Genomic DNA, 27985 nt, shown 5'->3' on the forward strand with positions numbered 1-27985 from the left:
GCCAAATAACAACACCACAGAGGTAGAGTAGGTGAGAGGGGAGGTGGTGAGGTGGAAGACTGAAGCAAAGAGGTGAGACGGACTGCTTGATAACAATCAATGCAACTGAGACACCCTGAAAGAGGAAGCAGCCCGTGTCACTTAGTGTCTTTCTCTCGGTGTGTGGCATTCATGCGCACAGTCATACATGTACGCAAAAGCACGAATAGCCTATGTGTGGACGCGTTAGGTTAGACGGATCTGCAAAAAACACGCACACACTCTCATTCTATAGGGGACAATGCATGCAACTAAGAAATGCTCGCTGTCATACACACACAAACATGTCAGTGAGCCTCCACTGTGCGTGTGAGGAGATGGAGGGCGAACACATAAACATACAACCGGTCATGCTGAGAGGAATACACAGTGAATTTACAGTCATAAATAATAAAGAAAGCCAAGTCTTACCTCATTCTCCAAGGGTCTGTCTCTTGCTGAACACTGTGTTAGAGTCACACAGATTGCATGCAGCCAGCTTGATTTCACCCCCTCTGACACATTCTACACACATGACCCTCTCTCTCTCTCAAGAGTGCATTCAAAATAAGGTGGATGCGCGCACACACACACGAGCACGCATGCTAGAAAACAGCTCCCTTCTTTGGTTCACACACATGCACGCGTGCTGAAACACAGCCTCTCTCTCTGTCTCCTCCGCTCTCAGGCAATCAGAGAGAATGTCATAACCGAAGCCACGCCCTCTTCGGCCCCCTCCCCGCAGGCTTACTATAAATACAGGGATGGATATGAATATGCTGTCTTGTTCTCTTAGACTTGCCCCCTCCCGTTTTGTTCCATCTCTCATTCCTAATATTCCCCCTCTCTGTGGCCATGAAATGCTTCTCTTATGACCTTGCATTGTGCTCGAGGACTACCTCCCCTCCCTTTCTCTGCACACACACACGTTCAGGATTAATGTACAGTCATGAATCTATTTAATGATCTTGCAGATGAGCTATAAAACTGATGCTAATGCCAATCCAAAAGGGATTGAATGGATAAGAGCTATAGCTGGGTGATAAACAAACAATGGCCGACGCGTGCACAGCACACACACATAGGATACATACACCTGCTGCTGGCACTGTAATGGCCAGTTTACACAGAATGTGTTTTTTCCGCTCGACTGCGCTGTTTTATTTTGTAAACATGCACCGTTTACATATAGCAGGACCATTGACCGTCTAAGTTAAACTTTTTAAAACGACATTGTTTTCCATTCAACTGCCCTGCTTCTCGTTTTTAAACGCAACACGTTCTGTGTAAACGTACTGTTGCTGCTGACACCACGCGCGCGCTGCCATGTGCTAATGGCTTATCTGTCCCATCTAGTATGCACATATTTATGTTGCCCATTAGCTCCATTATTGTTATGCAAACAATAAAACGATTTTTTTTTGATGAGTTCGCACAGGAAATGGTGCCCACATAACCGCCAATTTACTCATCACAGCAACCACTAAAGGAGACTGAGAAGTGTTGAGTGTGGGTCGTCGGTCTTGACTTGTAAATGTGCCACAATCATTAAATTTGTTGTTGATTTTTTTAATCATTCTGTAAAAAAATACATACTTCATGCATATGCATGAGAACAATTTTAGTTATGCAAATAAGAATACCTTAAAGGGATTTTTTAAAATATCTACATACAGAGAAAGAAAGAAAGAAAGAAAGAAAGAAAGAAAGAAAGAAAGAAAGAAAGAAAGGTTTGGAATGACAAGAGTATGAAAAAATTGACTGAATTTCCATTTAACGTCTCAAATGCGAAATCAATGTAAATGTAATCATTTACATTTTGTGTTTTAACATTTAATAAATATTTAATTTAATAAATAATGGAATATTCCTGTTCTGAGATAGGCACTCTTAGAAGAAAAGGTTAAAGGGTTCTCTCAGGTGCATCATATGGATTATTTTAAGGGTTCCCATCATAAGATCATTTTATTTAATGAATTAATTTTGTTTTAACTTATTTTTAATACATTTCATGAACAGCTTGTAAACATACTTTATCACCAGGAAAAAAAAACTGAAATACCTTTTCGCATAAACAGTTCTTTAAAATTGAGTCAAGAACCCTATGGCATATATTAGCCGATTGAACCTTTTTTTTCAAAGAGTGCGCAAAGAGAAGTTCAACCCCTTCACCTCCCCCATCTTTCCTGTGCTTGTTTCCTTCCTCTCTCGGGTTAAGTCTGTGTTCGCTCTCTTTCACTCACTATAAAATCCTCAGGATGTGACATATAAAGGGAAATAAAGCCCCCTAAATCCTATAATGTGAAACACACACACAAACATACACATAGACAATATTACACATAAAACCAGACAGAAACACACACAGCTGAAAGAAACATCTGCAGCTGCAGTGCGGCCCAATCTCACTAGATATAAAAAGATTGATGATTATTGATCCCTAAAGAGAAATTCAGTGCAGCAGCACCAATATTAAACAGAGCGCACTCACAACACAACTATACATGCGTTCAGTGAGCATAATAAACAATATGAATGTGTGATGCTGTGTGCAGTTGGTCAAGAAGGACTTATAAACTCATGGATGTAATACAAGGATTGTTGCACATGCTCCAGCTCTCTTGTGGCAAACAAATGGTCTACGGGAACCATCACCCCACCCATGAGTGCTTGGAAAGGCGACTCCACTGTGAGGGTGGCTGGGGGGAAGCCATGATGTGACGTGAACATTATAACAGGTCGGCGCTGCCTCTGATACAATTGTTTCTACAATTTCCCCTCTTCCCGCATCAACCCGTTCTACCCCGGCCCGTCCTCCCTAGGGACAGTTCAGTTTCCACTTGGTCAGTCAGTCCTCACAGCTTTGACCTACTTCATCTCTCTGGCCTCGCATGCTCAAAACTGCACACGCAGCGATGCAAATGAACGCCGAGTGGTGATAACAAAGATGATTTCACCTGCTGTGGTCTGACGAACACATCAACAAAGCTCCGGTTCAGAGATACTGATGGACTGCAGAACGTGGCGACGACACAAACAGCCGTGTGCATTGATCATGGGGTTCAAAAGTCTTTGATCACACTGAAAATCTGAGATTCCAAATCATTTTTTAACTTGGAGATAAAAAGGTTGACTTGAAAAAATGTAAACAAAAAAAATCTCAATGAATAGGAACTATTTAAATAAAAATTTAAGCAAATTTGCAGCATGTGACTTTATACAGATGGGTCAGGTGTTCTTGCTGCCATTGAATCTCAAGATAATCTTTGAATCATCTCAAATAACCCTACTGGAGAACATGAACATCAACTTGTGGACACTAGCACATTTTTCATTTCAACTTTCACTCCAATTCTGATGCTGATAATATAATTTGCAATAAAAATGGGAAATAAATGGGAAAAAGAAACACTTTTACACCACTTACTTATATATGAAGACTCTCTTGAAGTTTTCCAGAATATATAGCAAGGTATATGTTTAGAATCAAATTTGTAGTTTCATGCTACAAGAAATTGCCACATCTTAACATAATAATTTAATAGAACAGCGAATTACTGAAAATGCATCCATCACATGAGTCAGTTAACAAAGAACTCTGAATAATGGAGTTTCTGACTAGAAGATTATGAGAATTCTGAAAGTTATGAATTCAGCAAAACAGTTTCCTACTTAAAAAGGGGAAGCTAAAATGAAAGTTACTGCACTCTCATTTAATTATTGATGGGTAAAGTTTTTTGGGTAAACACTAATTTAAAGGTTATGTAAAACCATAAGTAAGCCAATAGTAAACACTGTACCTCTATTAAAACATTGCTGTTTGTTTGAGTCTGCAGCATTGTGCAAACAATGGTACGAGTTTGGAGCAGGACTGTCTGTTTGCTAACCAATGGCAGATAAGCAGACATTTTTTTTATTATTTGTACAATTACACACTGCAGCTTTATCCTACAACCAGAGAAAAAGACTTGCTCGAAAAAGTGCCTGTCAAATAAGGCAGCCTGCTAGCACAAGTCTGTGGCCATTCTAAGTACTGCAAGTCTGATGTGATTAAAACCTCAGCTTTGATACACATTTGGAAAAGACACAAGCCTTACATGTCATCTGCTGTTTATTAGTCTAACTAGCATGCACCATTTCTCTTGCAAATATATAAATCTCATAAACCAATCTGATAGGAATTCATCAAACAGTATGGCTTCACTGCCATACATGTAGCATTCATCTCTCTTAAGCAACTATGCATAAATAATAAATACATTTACATATGTAAATTATCAAAAACAAATTACATTTTTTTAGGTATAATTATTGCAACATCTCAGAGTCATTCATTTGCTTAATTTATGCTCTAATATTGTAGAACAGGGACTATTGATGTATGCAAAAAGATTATTATCAAACAATAACAATCCTATTAAGTGAACCTGGGGTCATGAATTGTTAGTGAAATTATGATAAACGGTTAGGGTTCTATTGAACAGGTCTGCATCTTTGAGACACAGGATATCTACGGAGAGTACATGCTGTACAAGGCTGAATCAGGAACTGAAGGTAGGGTGAGGACATGAGGGTGTATCTACCAGCACTTGGGGGGTTGGGCTACTGTGATGTAGCTGTAATGGCCCAGGGGTGAAAAGGCACCGCTGTGTAAACTAATGTCAGTGCGGATCATCGCTGTGTGTGTGTCTCATCTGCTCAGCCTGTCTCACAGCCTTCTCCAGCTCCCCCTGGGACAGCAGCCTACAGTGGTGCAGGGCGGAGAGCAGCTGGGCCCGAGAGTTACAGATGAACGAGTGGGACAGGAAATAGGGGAGACCACCCCCATTCTTAAGGAAGTAGAGTGGGACTCGGACCATACCCATTACCTGGGGACAGACAAGAAAGTTGCATAATAAGAATTTGTGAGTACATTTACACACACATGAAAAGAATAGACAGAGCTTTTACCTCTAAACCATGGTCTGTGGCTGTAGTTACAGCTGCTCTCTCGATCTCTTTCAGCTCTGGCTCTGTCATCTTCTTGATGTAGAAGTGTGTGATGAGCCGAGGGGAGGATGGAGATTGAGAAAGGCAGGAGGATATGTGATCGTCCACGCCCACCGACACAGCCACGCCCACCTCCTCGTGAAGCTCTCTGCTAAGCCCCGCCTCCAGCGTCTCCTTAGACGGGTTCACCAATCTACAGATTACAAAACACATGAATAATTCCAGTGCATTTATAAACAACTTAAGACAAATCATTTAAAGTTTTAATTAGTTTTTTTGTTTTGTTTCGTGTGGCAAGATGAACTCACCCCCCAGGGAAACCCAGCAAGCCATCAAAGCGCATCTGCATCTGAATGACAGTAATCTGAATTCAGGTTCATAAATTCAACGGCGTTCATTTACGTTATTTTTTAAACTTCCTGCTTTGGTAGCGCACCTGTCGTAGTCGCACTCTACACATAAAGGTAAAAAGATTGTATAGGTCACAGTAAGCGCACTCTTCCTTACCAGAACTATATGTTTGATTGGGATTTTCCCGAAGAGTTTGGCACTAGAGTCTCCGTAAAGCATAATGTGACACGCATGTTTGAAGCCCTCCCGTGTCAACGCATCTTCTCTCGTGATCCGTTCCGCCATCACGGGACGAGTGATAAACAAACAAATAAATCCGTTAACTGTAGGTTTAATGACGCGAATTGATAAGTAAGATCAATAACAATATGTGCGTGTTTGTTACTACTGCGAGCAACAACGTGCCACTATAATCATCTGACGTTGACCATTTCAAAATACTAGTCCACTGAGAACGCATGCAGCTAGTCAGGACAATAAACCATATAAAACACAAGTTAACATAAAACTGTGCACATTTTTGTATTTACCACATCTAAACCACATCTTGACATACCACGTCAAAAAAGAATAATAAATAAATAAAAAGTTTGAAACCTTCTTAAAATGTTCGAAAGAGATCCCAAATTATTTTACAATTATTCTAAAGATGCAATAATAATTGCATTAACCCATTTCGCCTCCCAAACTATTGTTACCATGCATTATTTGTAAGGTTGGAATTTATTTTTATTAGCCTAAATAATTCATTTATAATTCATTTTTTAATAATATATTAATACTTAGCCTATATAGTTTATTACAGTATTGCATAATATGTAATAGTTATGGACATTAAGAATTCATTGCTTAGCTTTTACTAAGACGTAGCGCTACCTACGTCTGTTGTCCTATAGATGGCAGTAGCAACTAAATTGTGCTCCTGAAGAAAGAAAGAAAGAAAGAAAGAAAGAAAGAAAGAAAGAAGCCAGAGGAGAAAGATAAAGTGAATATAGACACTGTGGTTCCCCTTCTCTCTTGTGTCACTCTTAATCTATGCCACCTGTGCATAGCACTATAGAAATAACTTCTTATATCTAAAACTAGTGTGGCTTCAAAAGCAAAGCTGCCATAACTGTTAATTCCTCACGCATGCACTGACTTTGTCTCATATTGCCCAATTAGTTTGAAAAGAACCAGTGAATTGCTGTGGCCCTCACATAACATTTCCATGTATGAATCAGGAACAAAACAAATGCTTTGTGACAAAAACAAATGTATGACAGCCTTATTAAAGCAGCCTTCAGCAGCCTTATTAATGGAGCTTATAGTTAAACTATGATGCTACTACCATCTCTCTGACCTGATCACCATTGCAAGCAAGGTCCATTGCAAGCAAATATTTTGTTACACAACCACTCCCTTCATTTTCAACAAAAAAATGTTGTGCCAGTTGGACATAGCGGAACATGATGTCTTAAATAATATAGAATGAAAGTTTATACATGGAAACATTTCTAAACAACTAAAAAAAAAATCAACATTTAGGCTACTACAGTAAACACCGGTAACAGATTCACTAACTATAAGGGAATTGTGGGTATATATATTCCTGTGTGTACGTTCTCCAGCAGTTGTTGCCGTGTTGGATACAAAAGTGGGTGAAAACCTAAAGTGGGTTTTCTGAGTCAGCCATGTGGATTTTACATAGCAATATACTATATGGGAGACTGACTGAATTAACCCATATCCACTTCCCATTCCAATCTGTCAAGGTTTCTATTATCCCATGGTAGATGACAGTAAATGAATGTAGAGATGTGCAGGTGTATTTAAGTGGGGCTGGGAATTTTAATTGCCGGTTATATGCACTATTTAAATACTAAATATGAGAGCGGAAGCTTATGCTGAGAATGTTAAGAGACAATGAGCAGATGGAGAGATAAAGTGATGTTATGAGGGTTTGCACATGGTCACCATTCATCACACCACACACACACACTCACTTTATCACTTCAATCACTGTAAATGTATAGCAGTTAAACATTCTAAAGTGATAAGCCGGAGAGGCTGAGCATTACCGTGACTTCACTCTGATTGGTTTTTGACCAATATTTAATACTTAAATTATATTAAAAATACATTCTTCTCATCATTAGTATATTAATAATAATGAGAAGAAGAAAGAATTGTTCCAGCAAGTAATATAGTTCATTAGTCTAATATTATCAGAGCAACCTGGCGCATTAAGGTGTGTGTGTGTGTGTGTGTGTGTGTGTGTGTGTGTGTGGATACAAATGCATATTTTACAATGGCTTTAAATGCAGTTCATCCTATCAGAATTTAGAGTCGAATCTATTTTATAAAATGTAACTTTGAGCATCTGCGCACATAGACTTGAATCAGGCATGGATTATTTAAGTCAGTGTTGACTCAAGGCCTTGTTAACTCTGTCCGTCCTCTCTGGGCTTACCGTGTGGCAGGAGATTGCGCCAGAATGGCTGGGCTATTCTTGAGCCTGAGCGCTTTCTAAGTTTAAAAGGTTTATGTGAGCTGCTGCCTATTGTTCTGGTGAAGGCGTCAGGGATTGTTACAGGGGAGGGTAGATATACTGCTGTCAAAATCCAGACTAAAATAGACAGACAGCTGTGGGTGCTCATATCTAGGCTATGCGTTTGATTGTGTGTGAGAAGGATGGTGGTGCAGTGGAGACCTAACACAATGCAGACGGGCCGAGCGTTGGAGCCGGATGGGGGAGAACGGCACTGGTTGTCTCCATCCACTGAGTCACTTGCTAAAAGACTGATTAGCTTATGTTACTGCCGATTTGTGGGGATGGGCCGGCTGGTAATCCTGAGATTAGGGCATCTAGGGTTTCCCAAACTCTCCTTCTCTTCGTTCTCAATCACACACACAGGTGCAGGGGGGGTTGCTGTGTGCCAGGGTCTTACAATACGCCACTGTCAGAGGCAGGTCAGCGGGAAAAACTAATGAAGAATCGAGAATTATGGGGGAGCCGAACGCTGCTCATCTGGGATATGGTTCACATGTCTGCGCCTGGTGGATAGATCACACATAGGATTTAAAAGACCAGGAGATACTGTATTTTTTTTTATTGGCAAGAGGCAAACATTCATTTTGTGTATTTTCCTTGCCTCCATTGAGTGTGGGTGTACAGAATGTGACCGCCCCCCTCCACCTCTGACCTTTTTGGCCTCTGTGGTAGAGGCTTGTGCCACTGTATGAGAGCTGATAATCTGTAACAACTGCTCACCATGTGTAGAACTTCAAAACCTGGTTCCTGGAAGCTTTGTTCAGGTGTGCCATTTCGGTTGCTCTTTTATGGCAAGTGACATTGTAATAAATTGTACAATGTTGGATAGTAACTAACTAAAAGATACTTCTAGACAATGCTTCAATCTGCTAAATTAATAAATGTAAAAGTAGCAAATACAACTACTAACTAAAACTACATTTTTAGTAGTGATAGTAGATTCTTTTCAATGTAACTTACCTTTTCCAGTAACAAGAATTTTTTTTTTACCATGAGTAGCGAGACCAAACACTGCATCGCTGTATTTAATTACTGAGCTAAAAACAAAGGGTAAAGTCTGATTCATTCTAGTGAATTGGTTCATCGTAATTCATTCTCTCTTTCCATTGTGTAATTCATAGTAAATAGTGCAAAACGATTAATAGAAGTCTTTGCAATATGTACTATTTTCTAATTAGTAAAGTTAGGGTGACTATGTATAAATTTGTCTAAGTTACTACCACATATTTTTTCAGTAATTTAAAATAACTCATTGTTTTGATAAGAATGATAAATCACACCATTGAATAAATGTATATTTTTTATTTATAAAAACATATTGCCCAACAAGGGCAATGCTCAACAAGGAAATTGCTGTATGAAGTAGCCTAATTCATTGCGATATAATTACTGATGTCACTACAAAAAATAAATGTATAGGCCTAATTAAAAAGTAAATGAAAAAAATATATGTAAATAATGCCTACTTTTGATCTGTGTTTAACAGCACTTTCAACAATCAAACATAAATGGTGACATCTGCACCTCTTTCAGTATTTATAGGGTTGAGAAGATAGTGTGGACGCTCTTTCAGTGTTTAAATCACTGGCTGATCACTCTCAGTAATTTCTAAGGGAAACAAAGCAGAGCACCGCCTCTTTAACCACAAACCCATGCCAGACAGCATGGCTATCTCTGCACGGAATGCCGGCTATTGGGAACAGGAGTTGTATTCTCTTCTATTTTCGGACTACATAGTGGGCTCTGGATTCTGCTAGAGGACACTTATCTCCGCTTTACCCCTCAAGGTCGACAGCTTCTGAGGCGCCTATTTGCTAAGGAGGATCTGATTGTATCAGTATGAACGTTATGCAGATCTTGTGTGTTATATTGAACATACCACTATGTCTTTCAACTAGTCTGTCAAATGAGGCAAAGATAGATACCCTTACACTCACAGAAATGGACTGCACCAAGTTGTGACACAATTTTTAAAAATCCTTGTCTCACAAGTTAAGTTATAGGAAGCCCTAAGTTATAGGCACAGACTGATCCCATTCCTTTCAATACCATATCATCCTGTCATAACACAGTTTAAGCCTACTCTTAAAAATCCCCTGATAGTTCTCTGAACTGGCCCATGTTGTATTCAAACTGGTATGCTGTTAATGTGTAAGTAATCATATTATAAATATACATTAAGTAATACAAATATAAATAAACTTAAACTCACCTAGCCTACACATAAAATTACATTTATATTTTATATTCGAATAAACTAATTGCATAAAGCCTATAGAAAATAGAAATGTAATTTTATGAGTAGGCTAAGGGTTGCCTGTCGTGCAAATTCTGCAAAACCCTTCTTTATAGCCTACATATAAAATTATATTTCTATTTACTAACGTGATAATTTAAAAAAAACTCATAAAAACAACAAATACATTTGAACTGTTTTGTCAATATACCGTCCGATACAATTCGATACAATGACGGAAGTCTCGAGCACCTTCCGTTGCTATTGTTACCACAGGTAAACTGTTCTCAAGCGTCAATTTAACTTATAATCTAACTTTTTTGTTTACAGAATTATTGTTAGAAAATTCCGTATATTTATACAAAAACAAAACAAAAAAAAGTCTCCTCCCTAATCTTTTGTTTTCATTTCCATATGGGGGTTCAGGCCTCAATAAGGGTCAAAACCCTCCAAAGCCGAAGTTTTTCTTTCTTTTTTTTTTACTTATCATTTTTTGCCCATAACATAATTGAATACTTTAAAGAAATAGAGAGAGGTCGTGCATTTAACCTCTGGACAACAGCACATTAATCACAAGCAACAACAATGTTGTTTTAAAAATAACCCCGTACAGTACGGTTCGTCAAACCTGTTTGCCTTTTGTGATCGCGCAGGGACGGACCGCACGGACGCGCAGCCAATGAGCAACTGAACACACACGGACACATGGGAATATCTGACATATCTCCCCAACTCTGACCTTGAGGGGAACAATAAAAGAGGACCAGGCCACTTCTTCCGAGGCCAACCCGTTTAGACATTACTGAGGTCAGTACTCAAATGCATGTGCTTTCCACAGCGCTGTTTGGATAGTGCGCCGTGCCTTGTATGTGACAGTTTTGAAGAATTCGAGGTTCTTGTACACAAATACTCACCAAGATTGTGGATTAGAGATTGACTTTTTTTCAACACATGCCTATGTGAAACAAAACAAAGAAGAGAAAATCTTTTTTTTTTTTTTTTTCTAACAGAGTTTCTACGACGTTACAGGTGTTTGAGTGCAGGTCCGGGACCGGAAGCGTTAATCATGTCCCGCTTTATGGAATTGAGGGAATTCGGAGATGCGGCCACATTCCTGCGTAAAACCAACCTGGAACAACTCGCTGCGCAGGCCCATGCGTTTGATGGTACTGTCAGACGTCCTGTTTGTGTCCTATGTGAAAACGAGTTTTTGTTTTTTTTACTATTATTGGTGCAGAATCCTATCAAAATTCAAATCATTAATTTTAAATCCTATCCAATTCTGAACGAGTTACACATTAAGATGAGCATGTATTGTGCATGTGAAAACGCATAGATATCTTGACATAACACGCAATTTTGTTTATTTTAAATGTAAATAAATGCAATATATATTTATATTAGGCTATAACCTAAATTAAAAATTAATGTAATAATAATAATAAGTATTATGTTTAATTGGTATTGCATGCAGAAGAGGTTTATCTACCATGGTTTGTAATGTTACCTGTCTGGCAGTTCAATTAAGAAGTGACAAATACTTCTGTGTGCAGGGAAGAAACGTGTTTATATTCCAGATGAGAATGAAGCCTACATTGAGGTGGAGATCAAAGATACCGATGGAGACAAAGTCATGGTGGAGACCAAAGATGGAATGGTCAGTGAAGCTTAAACTGCCCTTGTTTTTTCTGTGACCACACTGCAAAAAATATTAATCACAATTTTTGTCTTATTTTTCAGTAAGTATATCTACATTCTTACAAGAGACAATTTTTGAGAAGAAATTACATCTTTCTTACCTCATTGGAATTTTTTTTTCTTCTTGTTTTAAGCAAAAAGCTTATGCTTAAAAAAATTTTGGGGAAAAAACAGATAGAGAAACATAAATTTAAGTATTTGTTTGAGGTGTTTTCACTAGAGAATTATATATATTTTTTTTTTATTGCAGTGTATACCAATGCTGATGTTGTCTGTGGGCTGATTTTTTTTGTCTGTGTATTGTATTGTATTTATAGCAAATAAGCTCAGCAGGCCAATTTCGCATGTTTCTACAATTGTCATTCAAGTGACTACATTCATTCTGCAGTGGAAAAAGAAAATGCATCACAAGGTGGTGATTAAATTCTTTAATCTAATCCTGACAGATGTTAACAGTGAAAGAGGATGACATTCAGCAGATGAATCCCCCGAAGTTTGACATGATTGAAGACATGGCCATGCTTACGCACCTCAATGAGGCCTCTGTTCTTTTCAACCTCAGACGTCGCTACAGTTTCTGGATGATCTATGTGAGACACGACTTTATCATTTACTGTTTAACAGCTGTCTGTATCTAAAAGAGTTTTAAAAATAACTTGAGAATCAAGATATCTGTTTCTTCGATGTCATTTTAGGGTTTCTCAGTCTTCATGCGTGTTCTTTTCTGTCTGTCCACAGACGTATTCAGGGCTGTTTTGTGTGACGGTTAACCCGTATAAATGGCTTCCTGTCTATTCTCCTGAAGTGGTTGCAGCGTATAAGGGAAAGCGTCGCTCAGATGTTCCGCCTCACATCTATTCCATAGCAGACAATGCCTACAATGACATGCTAAAAAGTATGGTCTGAAACATATTTCACTTTTGATCTCTATTTCACACAGGCCTTAAATGTTGCATTTGTTTTGATTCCGAATTGCACTGTGGTCAAAAGATAATGCATTCTTTATTCTTTACCATGTACTCAGTAAACTTTTTTCCTTGTAGATCGTGAAAACCAGTCAATGCTTATCACGTAAGTAACCTTCCACCACGACATTCTGTTCTACAACTATTAGGTCAGAATGATCTGAAATCCTTTTTGCTCATTATTTAATCACGAAGCGGTATAAAAAAATGGGTTTTTGTCATTTTGAAGAGTTTTCTTTTTTCTTTTTCAATCTTTCCTTTTGGATTTAATAATGTTTCATGTATATTTCACATGAATTTTGTCCATGCCTAGCGGAGAATCCGGTGCTGGCAAAACTGTCAACACGAAACGCGTAATTCAGTATTTTGCCATAATAGCTGCTCTTGGTGAAGCAGGGGGCAAAAAAGGAGTAAGGGCAGAAACTTCTCTGCTTCTTTTTGTCATCACCCATCCTTATCCCTTGTTTTTGTCTCCCTGCGAGTCTTACTTTTGTTCCTCTACATCTTGTTTTTTGGGATTTTTAATCACGTCTAAATGTTTATCTATTCCTTTTGAATTCACAGACATCCTTTTAACCGATAAGGAGTGACCCTCAGAGATTTGTTACCCGAGTTTTGTTTTCCCGTTCCAGTATGATTTTATAAACCCTTTTTATACCACTCTTTACATTGCCCATTCCCCTTTTTGCAATGTCTCTCATTTTGTCTTTTGTTTTTAACATTATAAGCTCCTTTTTCACTTTTTCAGAAAAAAACCTGATTTCATCTATTTTCCCCTCAATCATGACAGATAATATTTCATTTTCATTTTTCATTAGTTTGTTCTGTCCTACTCATAGATATAATTTTAGTGTTCGATTATAAACTCACACATTTCTCTGTTTTCAACGTAAATAGGGTACATTAGAGGATCAGATAATTGAGGCCAACCCAGCTATGGAAGCTTTCGGCAATGCAAAAACCCTGAGGAATGACAACTCATCCCGCTTTGTGAGTAAACGTCATAAGATGAGCACAACATCTCACTTTCTTTCAGTATCGTTCTCCGTTTTACTTTTTTCTCCTCTCTTTAACACAGGGTAAATTCATACGAATCCATTTTGCTCCTACAGGGAAACTTGCATCTTCTGACATTGACATCTGTAAGCTGATTTGAAAAATAATACTGTTAATAGATTATATATATTGTTATTCCTTCAAATCCTGTTCCATTTCACATTCTCTTTAGATCTTCTGGAAAAATCTAGAGTGATTTTTCAGCAAACTGGAGAGAGAAGCTACCACATCTACTACCAGATCCTCTCGCAAAGGAAACCAGAACTCCTAGGTATTCAGAGGAAACACATACGGCATGGCTACTATTTAAGCTAAAGAACTAAGTATATATCAAGTATAAATGTTAAAATGCCAGCAGAATTCCATCCTCAGTGCACTGTGTGACTTAAAAACCAAACCTCTTCCATGTGTTATACAGACATGCTGCTGGTGTCATCAAATCCCTTTGACTACCACTTCTGCTCGCAGGGTGTTGTAACTGTTGACCACATGGACGATGGAGATGAGCTGCTTGCAACTGATGTAAGTACTTGTATGATGGAGATCACTGCAAAGAGTTACCTAGATGCTAATTATTCCACATAAACACAGAACGACCACTCACCTATAATGCAACTTGCTTACCTTCCTCTCTAGCATGCAATGGACACCCTTGGTTTCACTCCTGAGGAGAAGTATGGCTGTTACAAGATAGTCGGTGCCATCATGCACTTTGGCAACATGAAGTTCAAAGTGCGGCAGAGAGAGGAGCAAGCAGAGGCAGATGGCACTGAAAGTAAGAGGGATTCTGTCATAAGCAAGGCCAACGTCTCAGTCAGCATCTTGGTTTGGCTAAGCGCTGTGATTTTGTTACTCAGGTGCAGACAAAGCCTCCTATCTCATGGGGATCAGTTCAGCTGACCTCATAAAAGGACTGCTTCACCCTAGAGTGAAAGTGGGCAATGAGTACATTGTCAAAGGACAGACAGTTGAACAGGTCAGTTTGGTCAGTAAATGATGAATTAGTATCCCTGCTATTTAATTTCACCAAGCAGTGAGAGTATTTGTGCTTTTGTGTCATGACAGGTGACCTATGCTGTTGGTGCTTTGGCCAAAGCCACGTATGACCGCATGTTTAAATGGCTGGTGAGCAGAATCAATAAAACCCTATACACGACCATCCCCCGTCAGTTCTTCATAGGAGTGCTGGACATAGCAGGCTTTGAGATCTTTGAGGTAAGTCAGTTTGAATATTTGTAAATTGCTTGTATATTGCTTTGCATCACTCCTTACCACTGTCAGCACATCAGATGTGGATCTTAAAGACACAAGATACAAAATTAAGGCTGAGTAAAAATATGGATTTTCTCCATTAATCGCAAATTTCATTTGATTGACACATTTTGATTCTTAAAAGCTCTTTTTTTACCCTGTGGAAGTGGTTCCTGCACCACTTTTCAATGATTCATTGCCTCTTATGTACTGGTTCTTGGTAGTGAATCAAAAATATGCATTGCAAACAATGTAGTCCAATTATTTTTAATGATAAAGTTGATGTACTTGACAAGCTACTTATAGTCAGTAGAATGTCTGTTGGAAACCATCAAAATAAAGTGTTAGCAGACATTAAGCAGACAGTCTACTAATATTCTAATGACTTGTAGCTGATATGAAGTTGCAAAGTTACTTATAGTTAGTAGAATGAATGTCTAAAGTGGACTATAACATTAAATCACAATCAGATTGAATCACGAACTTGATTCAGGAAATGTACATTGATACCCACCCATATACATTATTCAGTACTCATTGTACCTTATTTGAAAAACTCTTTCTCTTCTATTTCCCTGAACAGTTCAACAACTTTGAGCAAATGTGCATCAACTACACCAATGAGAAACTGCAACAGTTTTTCAACCATCACATGTTCATCCTAGAGCAGGAGGAGTACAAGACAGAGGGCATAGAGTGGACTTTCATAGACTTTGGATTAGACCTGCAAGCCTGCATTGACCTCATTGAGAAGGTTGATATAGAATTACATACAACTCTGCGAAAGCATGTGTACGTTTGTATAAGATAATACTAAGCAACTCTAACTGTTACATCCTTCTTGTGTTGTTTGCAGCCGTTGGGTATACTGTCTATTCTGGAGGAGGAGTGCATGTTCCCTAAATCCACAGAGAGCAGCTTCAAAGCTAAACTCTACGATAATCACCTTGGCAAGTCTCCCAACTTCCTGAAACCAAGGCCAGATAAAAAACGCAAATATGACACTCACTTTGAGCTGGTGCACTACGCTGGAGTGGTGAGTGAAAATAACATCATATTCACAGACATATTTACCATAGCATACAATAATAGACTCTTTATAAGCCGCATTACTGGAGTCATTGGAATTTGTTAAGCAATTTACAGTATGCAATGCCGCCATAGAATGGCACCATTTAAGTAACAGGGATTGTCTGGAGCAAGCTGAGGTTAAGTGCCTTGCTCAATGGCACAATGGTGATAGCTCAAGAGTGGCAAAGGATAAATCACTTGATCACTATAATTAACTTAACATATAATATAAATTCACATGCATGTATGTTGTCAGGTGCCGTACAACATCAATGGATGGCTTGACAAAAACAGAGATCCTCTAAATGAAACAGTGGTGGGAATCTTCCAGAGATCGTCCAACAAGTTAATGGCAATCCTCTTCGAGAACTTCATCAGTTTAGATTCAGGTGTATATTAATACAACTGATATTAAAATGATGATTCCACTAGGCTAGATTGTACTGAGGTGTTTTACATGTATTGTTAAAGGTACAGAAGCAAAGCCAGGGGGCAGAGAGAAGAGGAAGAAAGGTGCTTCATTCCAAACAGTGTCCCAGCTGCATAAGGTGGGTAAGAGTGAGGAGATACGGAGGAGAGATTATGTATTTTCTATAGGTATACTGTGTGATATCAAATGACGTTATATATAAATGCACCATGAAAGCAACTTTTCACTGCAACTAAAAATCTGCAAATGTTAGATATTGGAAATGGTGTTGGAAAGTGAGCCAGTTAAGACTTGCAGTGATGTTTAGGTAATCTGACCCATGAACATCACTTTAAGTCTGTGCTGGCTCAGCTTTCACCAGCTGCAGATGCAGAGACGCAGGTAAGATCTGACCCAGTTGTTGCAAGCATGGAGACAGTGAGCTGATTTAAAATTTGTTTAAATCTTATCATATTGCATAATGACCTTTCCTTCTATATCACTCTAGGAAAATCTAAACAAGTTGATGACTAATTTGAGAAGCACTCAGCCTCATTTTGTGCGCTGCATTATCCCAAATGAGTCAAAGACCCCAGGTACAAAAAATTCAGTGTTGAGGATAAAACCATTTGTTATGCTGTAAGATCTCCATAAACCAACGTAAACACACCATCAGTGTTCAGTTTCTGTTCTTGTTTCTGATAGGGATGATGGAGCCATTTCTGGTTCTGCACCAGCTTCGCTGCAATGGTGTTCTTGAAGGAATCCGCATTTGCAGGAAGGGATTTCCCAACCGGATTCTCTATGCAGAGTTCAAACAGCGGTGAGTTTTTCTTTATAGGTCACACTTGTAATTAGGGGCACAAGAGACTAGATAATGCTGGAATGACAGGAAGATTATTTTGGTGAATGGTAATTAAATGAAGATTTAACACAGGTAATGCATTCTGGGGATGTAGTGTAGAGTATAATATCTGTCAATCTATCTATCTCTTTGATTTTCACTACTTTAATTCTACTTTCTTGTATTAAAATTTAACAATTTAAAAGCCATTCTCAAGTAAATTTTGAATGGTGCACAACCCCAATAGAAAGATGAATAAAGATATTTAACTAAACCGTCATGATTTACCAGCTACCGTATCCTGAACCCTTTGGCCATCCCAGAGGACACATATGTGGACAGCAGGAAAGCTGTAGAAAAGTTGCTTGGGTCTCTGGATATCGACCACACACAGTACAAGTTTGGCCACAGCAAGGTTCATGAAATAGTTCTCTTTCACTCCTATCATGCCCACTACTGTATTTTTCAGTTACTTAAAACTCATCCTAGGCTACACTGACCTGTGAATCTGTCCTCCTTCAGGTTTTCTTTAAGGCGGGACTTCTTGGCCATCTGGAGGACATGAGAGACGAACGTCTGTCTAAGATCCTCACCTTGCTGCAGGCCTTCTGCAGGGGAAAACTCATGCAAATGGAGCGCAGAAGGATGATGAAAGAGAAGTATGTGCTATTTGGATGTCCAAACCATGACAATAGTCATAAAGCATCTAAATAGCCAAACGCAAATAGTTTTGCTGTTACTCACTGACTGAAAAAGGTGTCAGATTGCAGATATCACATCCTTAAGCCCTTTCTAAACATGTCGATAAACTGTTGAGAGTGTGTGTAGGCCTATGAGCCTGTAAATCTATGGGAGGAATGTCTGAAGTGTATGCGGACTATGTTGTGGCGTGTGTCTGGCGTGTGTCCGTTTGTTTTGTGTTTGTGTGTGTGTGTGGTCACTACAGAAAAAGCCAGTTAAACCCCCTCCACCCAAAATGGCATTTACAAAAGCAGGTGTGGAGGTGGGTCATATATCCCGCAAAGAGCGCACATACCAGTTGTTGATGGTTCCTTACCAGAGTGCCCCCTCCGATCTTTAATATAAATAACCTTCTTTTGTCCAGAATGGGTATGGCTGGGAGCAGGCTGAAAACTGCTGAAATGCCATCCCAGGTGACAGGACATTAAGTCCTCTTGTTTCTTCAGAAGGGTTCAGCTTTAGATAATCAACAACCTCTGCCTGACCTTTGACTGTTCCTGATTGTGTTGCCGCTTCAGCAATGCGGAATTGATTTACTCTTTAGGCATGCTCAGTATCACAGTGGGATTACTGATTTAGAACACACGAAACAATGGCGTGTGGCAGCCTGGCCCTATTTGGTGCTAGACATGCTGAGCTAATTTAGAACAACAGGGGCAGGGAGTTTGAGGTGCAGGCTACAAAATGGATACGGGTTCTTTTATCCTTAGACACAAGGAGTTTTGAGAGAGTGTAAAAGGCTTCATCTTGATCCTCTTACAGTATGTATTAAAGATGTCCTGAGCCGATCTGAAGGATCGTTATTGGGGCCGATTAAGCATTTTTTTTTATTGATCGCATCGGCTATCCTAAGCCTGATCCTTAATTTTACATCAGCTGTCACGCTGGTGCCATGCAGTAGGTAGCGGAATGCACCCAAGTGGGTTTGCCAACCGTCATTAAAAGGAAAAGAATAAGCTCAAGTGTGTGTGCATGATATATATACATATACATATTTATTTATTTATAAATATGTATATATATATATATATATATATATATATATATATATATAATTACTTTAGTAACTGTTACATTGTAGTTACTCTAGTGATAAATGCCCCTTTTTTTTACATTTGAGCCCCTGCCCCTGAGAAACTCTCTGCACAGCCCTGTATATATTGGATTGATTTGAGTGTACTTTAAGTGTGCACCAAGTACTAGGAAATTACAAGTATAGGATCTGGACATGCTATCTGCAGATACTCGATATTCATTGACTCGGATCGTTTTGGGGGCACAAAAAACTTGTTTGGGACATTCCTAGTATGTATCTTATATTGAAACATTGTAAAGTATTTACCCAATGTTTTGTGTAGTCCAAAATATTTCCTAGACAACTCCATATATACCAGCACCAGGCTCAATGACATTATGCAAATTTTTCATGGATCTATTTAGTTAAAAATATATATGTTTAACATGCAAGTCATACACACATTGACTTGAATACAGCACCTCTACGATGAAAATTAGGGGACATAAAATTAAAAAAAATTTAAGCTTAAAGTTAAAAATACCAGGGTGGTAAAACTCTCCTGATATCAAGAAAATGAAGGAAAGGCTTAATTGTAAAAACAGTAAATACTTTTTGAAGAAAGGGTTGTGGTGCACCCAACATGCAGGTTAAAAGTTATGAGTGCACCCAACATATAGGTTAAAATGTTAAAAGTTATTTTATTGATTAGTAATTCATTTTTTGTTAATTTTTTTACCTTGAAATAATCTATATATAATGATTAAGACGTACACTCACATGTACTTAGATGTAAGGAAGATGTGTTATATTTTACTTTATGATTAAACAAGATGACATTTTTGGGATCAGTACATTTACACTTTTTTTTTTTATGGTATAAAAGTTTTTAGAACCATATGAAACCAACATAAAGAGTACATTTCTGAGAACTTGGCATATGTTTAAACCCGATTTTTCCTTTTCTTTATCGTGGAAAGCCATATACAGTATGTCACTGATCCACCATCTGATTGTCTTCACTCAGGGAAGCTCTGATGGTGATTCAGTGGAACATCCGTGCCTTTTACGCAGTCAAGAACTGGCCATGGATGTGTCTGTTCTTCAAGATCAAACCCCTGCTGAGGAGCGCAGCTACAGAGAAGGAGCTGGCTGCACTGAAGGAGGAGTTCCAGAAGCTAAAGGAGGCTCTTGAGAGGTCTGAGGTGAAGAGGAAGGAGATTGAGGAGAAACAGATCTCTTTGGTGCAAGAGAAAAATGACCTCTCCTTACAACTTCAAGCGGTGAGTGCAAGAGTGGATCATACCAATGAAACAAGAAGTTAAGATTCAGAATCACAGTTAATAGCAATCATATTTTACTTGCTTTTATGCATCAAACACTAGTCAAAGGAAAGATGGAAAGAATTCATCTTTACATTCTGACCCCAGGAGCAGGATAATCTGGCTGATGCTGAAGACCGCTGTAACCTGCTGATCAAGGCTAAGATCCAGATGGAGGGGAAAATAAAGGAGCTGATGGAAAGGCTGGAGGATGAAGAGGAGGTTAATGCCACCATCCTGGCCAAGAAACGCAAACTTGAGGATGAGTGTATTGAGCTGAAAAAAGACCTGGATGACCTGGAGATTACTTTGGCCAAGGTGGAGAAGGAAAAGCATGCCACTGAGAACAAGGTAACACTGATCCGTTCATGGATGGGGCAATGTGGTCTACGTTAGTTCCTCTAATGCACTGATTAACTACCTAGTTCTCTCTGGTTGACTCAGGTGAAAAACTTGGTGGAGGAAATGGCTGCATTGGATGAATCCATCCTGAGGCTGACTAAAGAGAAGAAAGCCCTCCAGGATGCACATCAGCAGGCTCTGGAAGACCTGCAGACTGAGGAGAACAAAGTGAACATGCTGTCTAAGGCCAAGATCAAACTTGAGCAGCAGGTGGATGATGTGAGTATAAAGTGGGCTCAGTAAAACCCTATGAGACAAACTCTGTAGCAATCCGAAACTCTTTATTCACAGCACAGTGGAAATGAAAAACTTATTAGCCTACACGACAGTGTAACCTAGCAAAATGGTTGAGTAATACATTTCTCATTGTTTATTATTATGTGTTAATTGGAACAGTTAGAGGGCTCTTTGGAGCAAGAGAAGAAAGTGCGTATGGATCTGGAGCGGGTGAAGCGAAAGCTTGAGGCCGATCTGAAGCTTTCCATGGAGTCATCCATGGATTTGGAGAACAACAAACAGCAGCTAGAGGACAGACTAAAGAAGTGAGATTTCGTCATGTTAAATGGAAGTACTGTGCTACAAAAATGCTGTAAGCTTATGTTCTCTAGTGAAATCTGTGCTTGGTCTTTTCTGTAGGAAAGACCTCGAAATGGTTCAGATAGGTGCAAAGATTGAAGAGGAGCAAGCCTTGGTTATTCAACTACAGAAGAAAATAAAAGAATTACAGGTAAAGTAATTATTTGGCTACTGACCGAACATTACGTGTTTGCATAATGAGTTATTAATCTAACAGTATTATGGTAAACTGTTTACAGACCCGTATAGAAGAGCTTGAGGAGGAACTTGAGGCTGAAAGAGCAGCTCGAATAAAGTCGGACAAACAACGCAGTGATGTTTCAAGGGAACTGGAAGAGCTGAGTGAACGTCTGGAGGAAGCAGGAGGTGCTACCGCTGCCCAGATCGAGATGAACAAGAAGCGAGAGGCTGACTTCTTAAAGATGCGAAGAGATCTGGAAGAAGCCTCTCTGCATCATGAAACCACCATGGCCATGCTACGGAGAAAGCATGCGGACACTGTGGCTGAGATGGGGGAGCAACTGGACAACCTGCAGAGGGTCAAACAGAGGCTGGAAAAGGAAAAGGCAGAAGCCAGAATGGAGTCTGAAGATTTGGCGTCTAACCTTGAACATCTCTCCAGAGCCAAAGTAAAACATCTCAATGTGCTTAACATGGTTTCTGAGATTCATAATGCCATTATGTTACTATTCATAGAGTTTATATTATATATACAGTACCAAATGAAGTGTGAGGGAATTAACAAAGAGACTGATGTTTGCAGGCCACAACAGAGAAAATGTGCAGGATGTACGAGGACCAGATGAACGAGTCTAAAACCAAGGCGGAGGAACTCCAGAGGCAGCTAATGGATGTCACCTCTCAAAAAGCACGGGCTCAGACAGAAAGTGGTCAGTGTCCTACACTTAAAAAAAGGAATAAAGATCAGGAGCTGGAAATATATTATACGTTATGATTGGAAGTGTCCTATAGACAATATGATTCACATTTTTTCTTAGAAACAAGTGCCAACACAGAGATCAAATAATTTAAGAACAAAGTAACTGGCACTTGGTAAAGTACCAACGGATGTTCCCTCTTTTCACTCTTACAATTATCAGCCGAGGTCAGCCGCAGACTGGAAGAGAGAGAGGTTCTGGTCATGCAACTGCAGCGAACAAAGAGTGGTCTCAGCCAGACCATGGAGGAGATGAAGAAACAGCTAGAAGAAGAATGCAAAGTGAGCCTGATTTTAGATACATTGGATGCATTGTGCCATACACAATTGTGCCACCACAATTAATCGCATATCAATGTTTGCTTAAGAAAGACATGAAGCATTACATTATTATGGCAGACAGGTAAAGCGTTGAAAAAATTGACCCTACTGTACCTTTCAAAAGTTTGGGATCATTTTATTTTGGAAAGAAATGAATACTTTTATTCAGCAAGGATGCATTTAATTGCTCAAAAGTGACACTAAAGACTGGAGTAATGGCTGCTGAAAAATTCAGCTTAGCCATCACAGGGACATTTTGTAATTTATTATTATATTAAAATAGAAAATAGTTATTTTAAACTAAAACCATTTCACAATATTACTGTTTTTACTGTGTTTGATCAAATAAATGCAGCTTTGGAGAGCATAAGAGACTTCTTAAAAACTCTTAATGACCCCAAACGTTTCACTGGTAGTGTTTATATATTCAATATATTCATCTCAAGTGAATCACATTTAATATTATATTGTGTTTGTGTCTTTGTGCCAGGCAAAGAACAGTTTAGCTCATGCGGTACAATCATCCAGGCATGATTGTGAGCTCTTGAGAGAGCAGTTTGAGGAGGAGCAGGAGGCCAAATCCGAGTTGCAGCGTGCTCTGTCTAAAGCCAATGCGGAGATTGCACAGTGGAGGACAAAGTATGAGACTGATGCCATTCAGAGGACCGATGAACTAGAGGATGCCAAGTAAGAGACCACTCTGTCATCAGCCAATGTAACATAGGGTCTTGTTCACTTATCAAAAAGAATGACTGTTTTATTTAAAAAGCTGATTTATCTGTCTTCAGGAAGAAGCTGGTTGCACGGCTCCAGAGTTCTGAGGAGGCAGTGGAAGCTTCCAATGCCAAATGTGCCTCGCTGGAAAAGACCAAGCACCGTCTGCAGACTGAGATTGAGGACTTGATGGTTGACCTGGAACGCTCTAATGCTGTGGCTGTTGTGCTGGACAAAAAGCAACGCAATTTTGATAAGGTCAGGACAAAAAAGTACATTTAAATATTTAGTTTAATCAGAAGTACAGATAGGCATTGTTCTTATTCATTTTCTACTACCACCTATTTTTATTATTATTATTATTATGTCCAGGTGCTGTCTGAGTGGAGGCAGAAGTTTGAGGAGACACAGGCCGAGCTGGAAGGCTCTCAGAAAGAGTCCCGCAGTCTCGGCACAGAGCTCTTTAAACTCAAAAACTCCTATGAAGAAGCCCTTGACCAGCTGGAGACGATCAAAAGGGAGAACAAGAACCTGCAGGGTACAAAGACTGTACATAGACTTTAGGAAAGAATATATCTGTGAAATTGCACACATTTATATTAATCAAGAGGTTATATTTTGGTCCAGAATGTTTTTCAAAATGAGCCTTACCTGACCTTTGTTTTGCAGAGGAAATCATTGACTTGACTGATCAGATTAGTCAAGGCAACAAGACTATCCATGAGATTGAACAGATGAAGAAGGTTCTGGACCTTGAGAAGAGTAACATTCAAGCAGCACTGGAGGAGGCTGAGGTGATTAATATTACCTGAGATACCAGACTATGCTCACCAACAGACATTTATAATGATGTACTTGGGTGAAAAGCTAATGTGTTGCTAACCCTGTGTGACTCAGGGCACTCTGGAGCACGAGGAGAGTAAAACCCTACGCATCCAGCTGGAACTCAGCCAGACCAGGACTGAGGTTGAAAAGAAACTTGCAGAGAGGGATGAAGAGATTGACAATCTCCGGTAAGGGACTCTTTTATATCTATAAAAAAAGTAAACTATTAAAATATCACTATTTAATTAAAACACGTGACTATTTACCTATGCAGTCGAAACCATCAGCGGACTCTGGACACCATGCAGACCACTCTGGAAGCAGAAACCAGGGCCCGTAATGAGGCAGTCAGGGTGAAGAAAAAGATGGAAGGAGATATGAATGAGATGGAGATCCATCTGAACCACGCAAACAGACAGGCTGTGGAGTCTCAAAAAATGGTGCGCAACCTACAGCTTCAAATCAAGGTGAGATGGGAGGGCTGGTTGGAGCAATATGCAGATTTAAACTACAGAGTAATCTTTAACTACGACTTTAAATAATCTCTAGGGATGCACAATATTAAGATTTTTAATTGATTGTGCTCAATTCCCTATTTTAACAACTTTAATAAAACTGTTAAATGTAATCTTTAGCAAATCCCAAAATGAATATCCATTTTCATAATGTTGTGATGCCTAAAGCATTTAGTTTTTGAAGTTTTATTTTTAATTTACTCAAAATAGAATACATTTTAATATCAGGCTTAACATAAAAATAATTACCAGCTAATCTGTTTTGGCCAGAATCTTTATATCAGTGCATCTCTTCTAATCTGTATAACATACATTTAAGTGTGTAACAATTCAAATGTCAACTGCAATTGTTGTGTCTTCTCAGGAACTGCAAGTAGAGTTAGATGATTATGTACATCAGTGTGAGGACCAAAAGGAGCAAGTGGCAGTCACAGAAAGGAGAAACACCCTGCTAACTGCAGAGTTGGAGGAGTTGCGCGCAATGGTGGAACAAACAGACCGCATGCGTAAAGTCGCTGAGCACGAGCTTCTGGAGTCCAGTGAGAGAGTGAACCTGCTGCATGCTCAGGTATGGTAAATGAATGAAACAAATGATCAGTAATCAAACGTCATGATTTTACCTCACGATACACTGATCTCTACAGAACACGGTAGTGTTGAACCACAAGAAGAAGCTCGAGGGTGATCTGTCCATGCTATCTGGGGAAGTGGACGACGCTCTGCAGGAGTGTCGAAGTGCTGAAGAGAAGGCGAAGAAGGCCATAACTGATGTGAGTTACTACTGTCCGCAAGTTTTGCATGGGCAGAAAATGTCAAAATCGCATCTAATTTTTCTGATTACAACAATAAAGCACCACTCTGAAACACTTATTTTGAGTGTGCTGTTTTATATTGTAACTTGTAACCAAACATATCCATCATTAGGCAGCCATGATGGCGGAGGAGCTGAAGAAGGAGCAGGACACCAGCAGTCACCTGGAGAGGATGAAGAGGAACATGGAGCAGACCATCAAAGACCTGCAGATGCGTCTGGATGAGGCGGAGCAGATTGCTCTCAAGGGAGGAAAGAAACAGATTCAGAAAATGGAAATTCGGGTGAGCAGAAAAAAAAAAAAAGGCCATTTGGTGCAGACATGAATATAACATATTTTATGGACTAATCTGTACCTGTGGGAACATTTCAATCATCAGGTGCGGGAGCTAGAGGGAGAGCTGGAGTGTGAGCAGAAGAAGAGTGGAGAGTTCCAAAAAGGATTGCGAAAATATGAGAGGAGGATTAAAGAGCTCACTTACCAGGTATTACTCACGGAGACGTGACGCAACAGAAAAACAGTGTGCCTCGTCATCTCCAGCACATCTAAAAGACTTTGTGTTCTCTGTGCAGACAGAGGAGGACAGGAAAACTCTCCTGAGGATGCAAGACCTGATTGACAAATTACAGGCAAAAGTAAAGAGCTTCAAGAGACAAGCTGAGGATGCTGTACGTATTTTCCATTCCCTTGCAATATCAACTCAGTAATTCAATCTTTCATTACATAAAGATATGGTACAGTGTTGGACAGTAACAAAATATTTTACTTTGTTCATCGTGTGACCTGTCAAACAATATGGCATTGTCCATTTTTTAAAGATTACAGAGCATTGTATCTCGTTGTTGTATGGCAGGAGGAGCAGGTCAACTGCAACATGACTCGGTTCAAGAAGATCCAGAATGAGCTGGATGAGGCCGAGGAGAGGGCAGATATGGCCGAATCTCAGGTCAACAAGCTGCGTGTGCGCACCCGAGAGACTCATGTTGTCAAGGTAACACAGTAAACTGATCTCAGATACTTGTGTATATATAGATCACCCAAAAATTAAACTTCTGTCAATGAATTGCCACAACAAAACTGAACCCAATTAGACAAAAAAAAGCTCAAAATATCTGATTTTTTTTTTTCAAAATATCCTCTTTTATGTTCAGAGAAGAGAGAAAGTCCTACAAAATCAGAAAATGACGTAATTTTAATTTTTGGGTGAACTGGCCCTTTAAGAATGAATAAATGGAAGAAAAAGAAGACAATAAAAGTGAGTCATAACAAAACTACCTTTTTGTTCACAGATTGTGGAGTGAAGATGATTAAAGCAGATGATTTTTAAGTCGTGTAGCTTGTGACAAGTACCTTTCCTTTCTTTTTTGCTCTATGTAATATGCTGCAAGGCACAGAGGTTTTGGAAATGTTTAATGCTTACTGAAAGTCAACTAAAACTGATAGTTGTTTTTTTTTTTTTTTTTTTTTTGCAATTGCAGCCTGCAGAGATAAAATGCTGATTTTCAGATATCAAACACTAGTCTTGAAAAGTTTTTTTAAGCAGTTTTCATCCTTCTCGGAAGAGGCTCAGGCTGCAGAGCTCATAATTTGCAGTGTTTTGGAAAATCACAATGTCATTACAGTCCAGCTGAAGAACAATTGTGTTCCTGTACCCTTCTGATTTTAAACTGGACTGAGTTGAAGTCCACAGTGTATTTGAAAAGCTATTTGGACATGATAAATAAACAGCACCTAAATGGAAATGTTTGCATGATCATGTCAAGTTGCACAGAAATTAATTTGGAATAAAAATGTTAAGAATGCGTTGCTCTTGTTTTTCTGGTCTAACTCAACCTGCATCACCAAATAATATGCCAAACCCATGCTTTCAATTTCAACAAAGTGGGATGATTGATCACTTTATGTTCTTTCTAGGGATGCAAACTGAAAGGGTGAAAGTTGAGTCTCACAGTTGTTCACAGTTGCACAGTTGCTGATTTCAAATTAAGAAATAGTTAAAATATTTAAAATATAACATTATGTAGCATCTGTGAAAAGGGGGATCTTTCTGAAGATCAAAAGAAGAAAAAAGTGAATCGGCTACCAAAAACTGTATGAAGTAAAACCAGCAAAACAGTCAAGCCTAACCAGACTGAAGATTTGTTAATCTGTGTAAGGCAAGACATACAGGCAAAAACTGTTTTTTTCATTGTAATTGCAATACATATCTTTGTCACGTTTTCAATGAAATCTCTGCTTGATTAGCATTTACACCAAACTTTAGATTTCTGTTCTGGAAATGTATGCAAATGAGTGCATATTTAATCGGATTCAAATATACAATTAGCATATTTTAACATAAAATTGCAGAAAATTTGTTATGCAAATAATGTTTTCAATTCTTA

General features: G+C 38.9%; 3 protein-coding genes across 4 annotated transcripts in view; 1 reads left to right on the plus strand and 2 right to left on the minus strand.

The window, feature by feature from the left end:
• The window catches only part of arhgap4b (Rho GTPase activating protein 4b), a 28401-nt gene extending 27689 nt beyond the window's left edge, over window positions 1-712 (minus strand). The window contains exon 1 of one of the 2 annotated variants that reach the window (XM_084098692.1): window positions 451-712. The gene's annotated coding sequence lies outside the window, so the exon portion shown is untranslated. The remainder of the gene's footprint in view (window positions 1-450) is intronic. The other variant, XM_084098693.1, reaches the window with a different exon arrangement.
• A 3177-nt stretch (window positions 713-3889) lies between these two features.
• On the minus strand, window positions 3890-5792 carry LOC311073754 (U8 snoRNA-decapping enzyme). Its single transcript, XM_084099697.1, has 4 exons — window positions 5515-5792; window positions 5316-5356; window positions 4969-5200; window positions 3890-4886 (listed from the first exon to the last, which is right to left on the minus strand). Exons 1-4 carry the CDS (start codon window positions 5641-5643, stop codon window positions 4680-4682), a joined length of 609 nt encoding a protein of 202 aa, XP_083955823.1. The 5' UTR covers window positions 5644-5792; the 3' UTR covers window positions 3890-4679.
• Window positions 5793-10829: 5037 nt separating this feature from the next.
• On the plus strand, window positions 10830-27405 carry myh7bb (myosin, heavy chain 7B, cardiac muscle, beta b). Its single transcript, XM_084099005.1, has 43 exons — window positions 10830-10934; window positions 11138-11293; window positions 11681-11784; window positions 12272-12415; window positions 12564-12720; window positions 12869-12896; window positions 13104-13200; window positions 13688-13780; window positions 13869-13932; window positions 14019-14117; window positions 14265-14368; window positions 14483-14621; window positions 14704-14822; window positions 14912-15061; window positions 15681-15851; window positions 15954-16133; window positions 16425-16557; window positions 16640-16716; window positions 17086-17173; window positions 17283-17400; window positions 17713-17836; window positions 17944-18080; window positions 20205-20460; window positions 20608-20850; window positions 20944-21120; window positions 21298-21443; window positions 21538-21628; window positions 21717-22106; window positions 22241-22367; window positions 22578-22696; window positions 23226-23422; window positions 23524-23707; window positions 23822-23987; window positions 24119-24243; window positions 24347-24462; window positions 24549-24741; window positions 25154-25357; window positions 25434-25559; window positions 25714-25884; window positions 25981-26085; window positions 26174-26269; window positions 26455-26592; window positions 26891-27405. Exons 2-43 carry the CDS (start codon window positions 11194-11196, stop codon window positions 26900-26902), a joined length of 5808 nt encoding a protein of 1935 aa, XP_083955131.1. The 5' UTR covers window positions 10830-10934; window positions 11138-11193; the 3' UTR covers window positions 26903-27405.
• The last annotated feature ends 580 nt before the right edge of the window (window positions 27406-27985 follow it).

The sequence above is a fragment of the Abramis brama genome (genome assembly GCF_963993115.1).
Source record: "Abramis brama genome assembly, chromosome: 22".
NCBI lineage: Eukaryota > Metazoa > Chordata > Actinopteri > Cypriniformes > Leuciscidae > Abramis > Abramis brama.

Bases quoted from the DNA above. Each gene is read 5' to 3' on its own strand.
- myh7bb (XM_084099005.1), top strand. From the start codon at position 11,194: ATGTCCCGCTTTATGGAATTGAGGGAATTCGGAGATGCGGCCACATTC. The intron at 22,107-22,240 runs GTAAAACATCTC...TGATGTTTGCAG, and splicing joins AACATCTCTCCAGAGCCAAA to GCCACAACAGAGAAAATGTG. The intron at 23,988-24,118 runs GTACAAAGACTG...TTTGTTTTGCAG, and splicing joins GGAGAACAAGAACCTGCAGG to AGGAAATCATTGACTTGACT.
- LOC311073754 (XM_084099697.1), bottom strand. From the start codon at position 5,643: ATGGCGGAACGGATCACGAGAGAAGATGCGTTGACACGGGAGGGCTTC. The intron at 5,201-5,315 runs GTGAGTTCATCT...TGTAATCTGTAG, and splicing joins TTGCTGGGTTTCCCTGGGGG to ATTGGTGAACCCGTCTAAGG. The intron at 4,887-4,968 runs GTAAAAGCTCTG...GTCTGTCCCCAG, and splicing joins CCACAGACCATGGTTTAGAG to GTAATGGGTATGGTCCGAGT.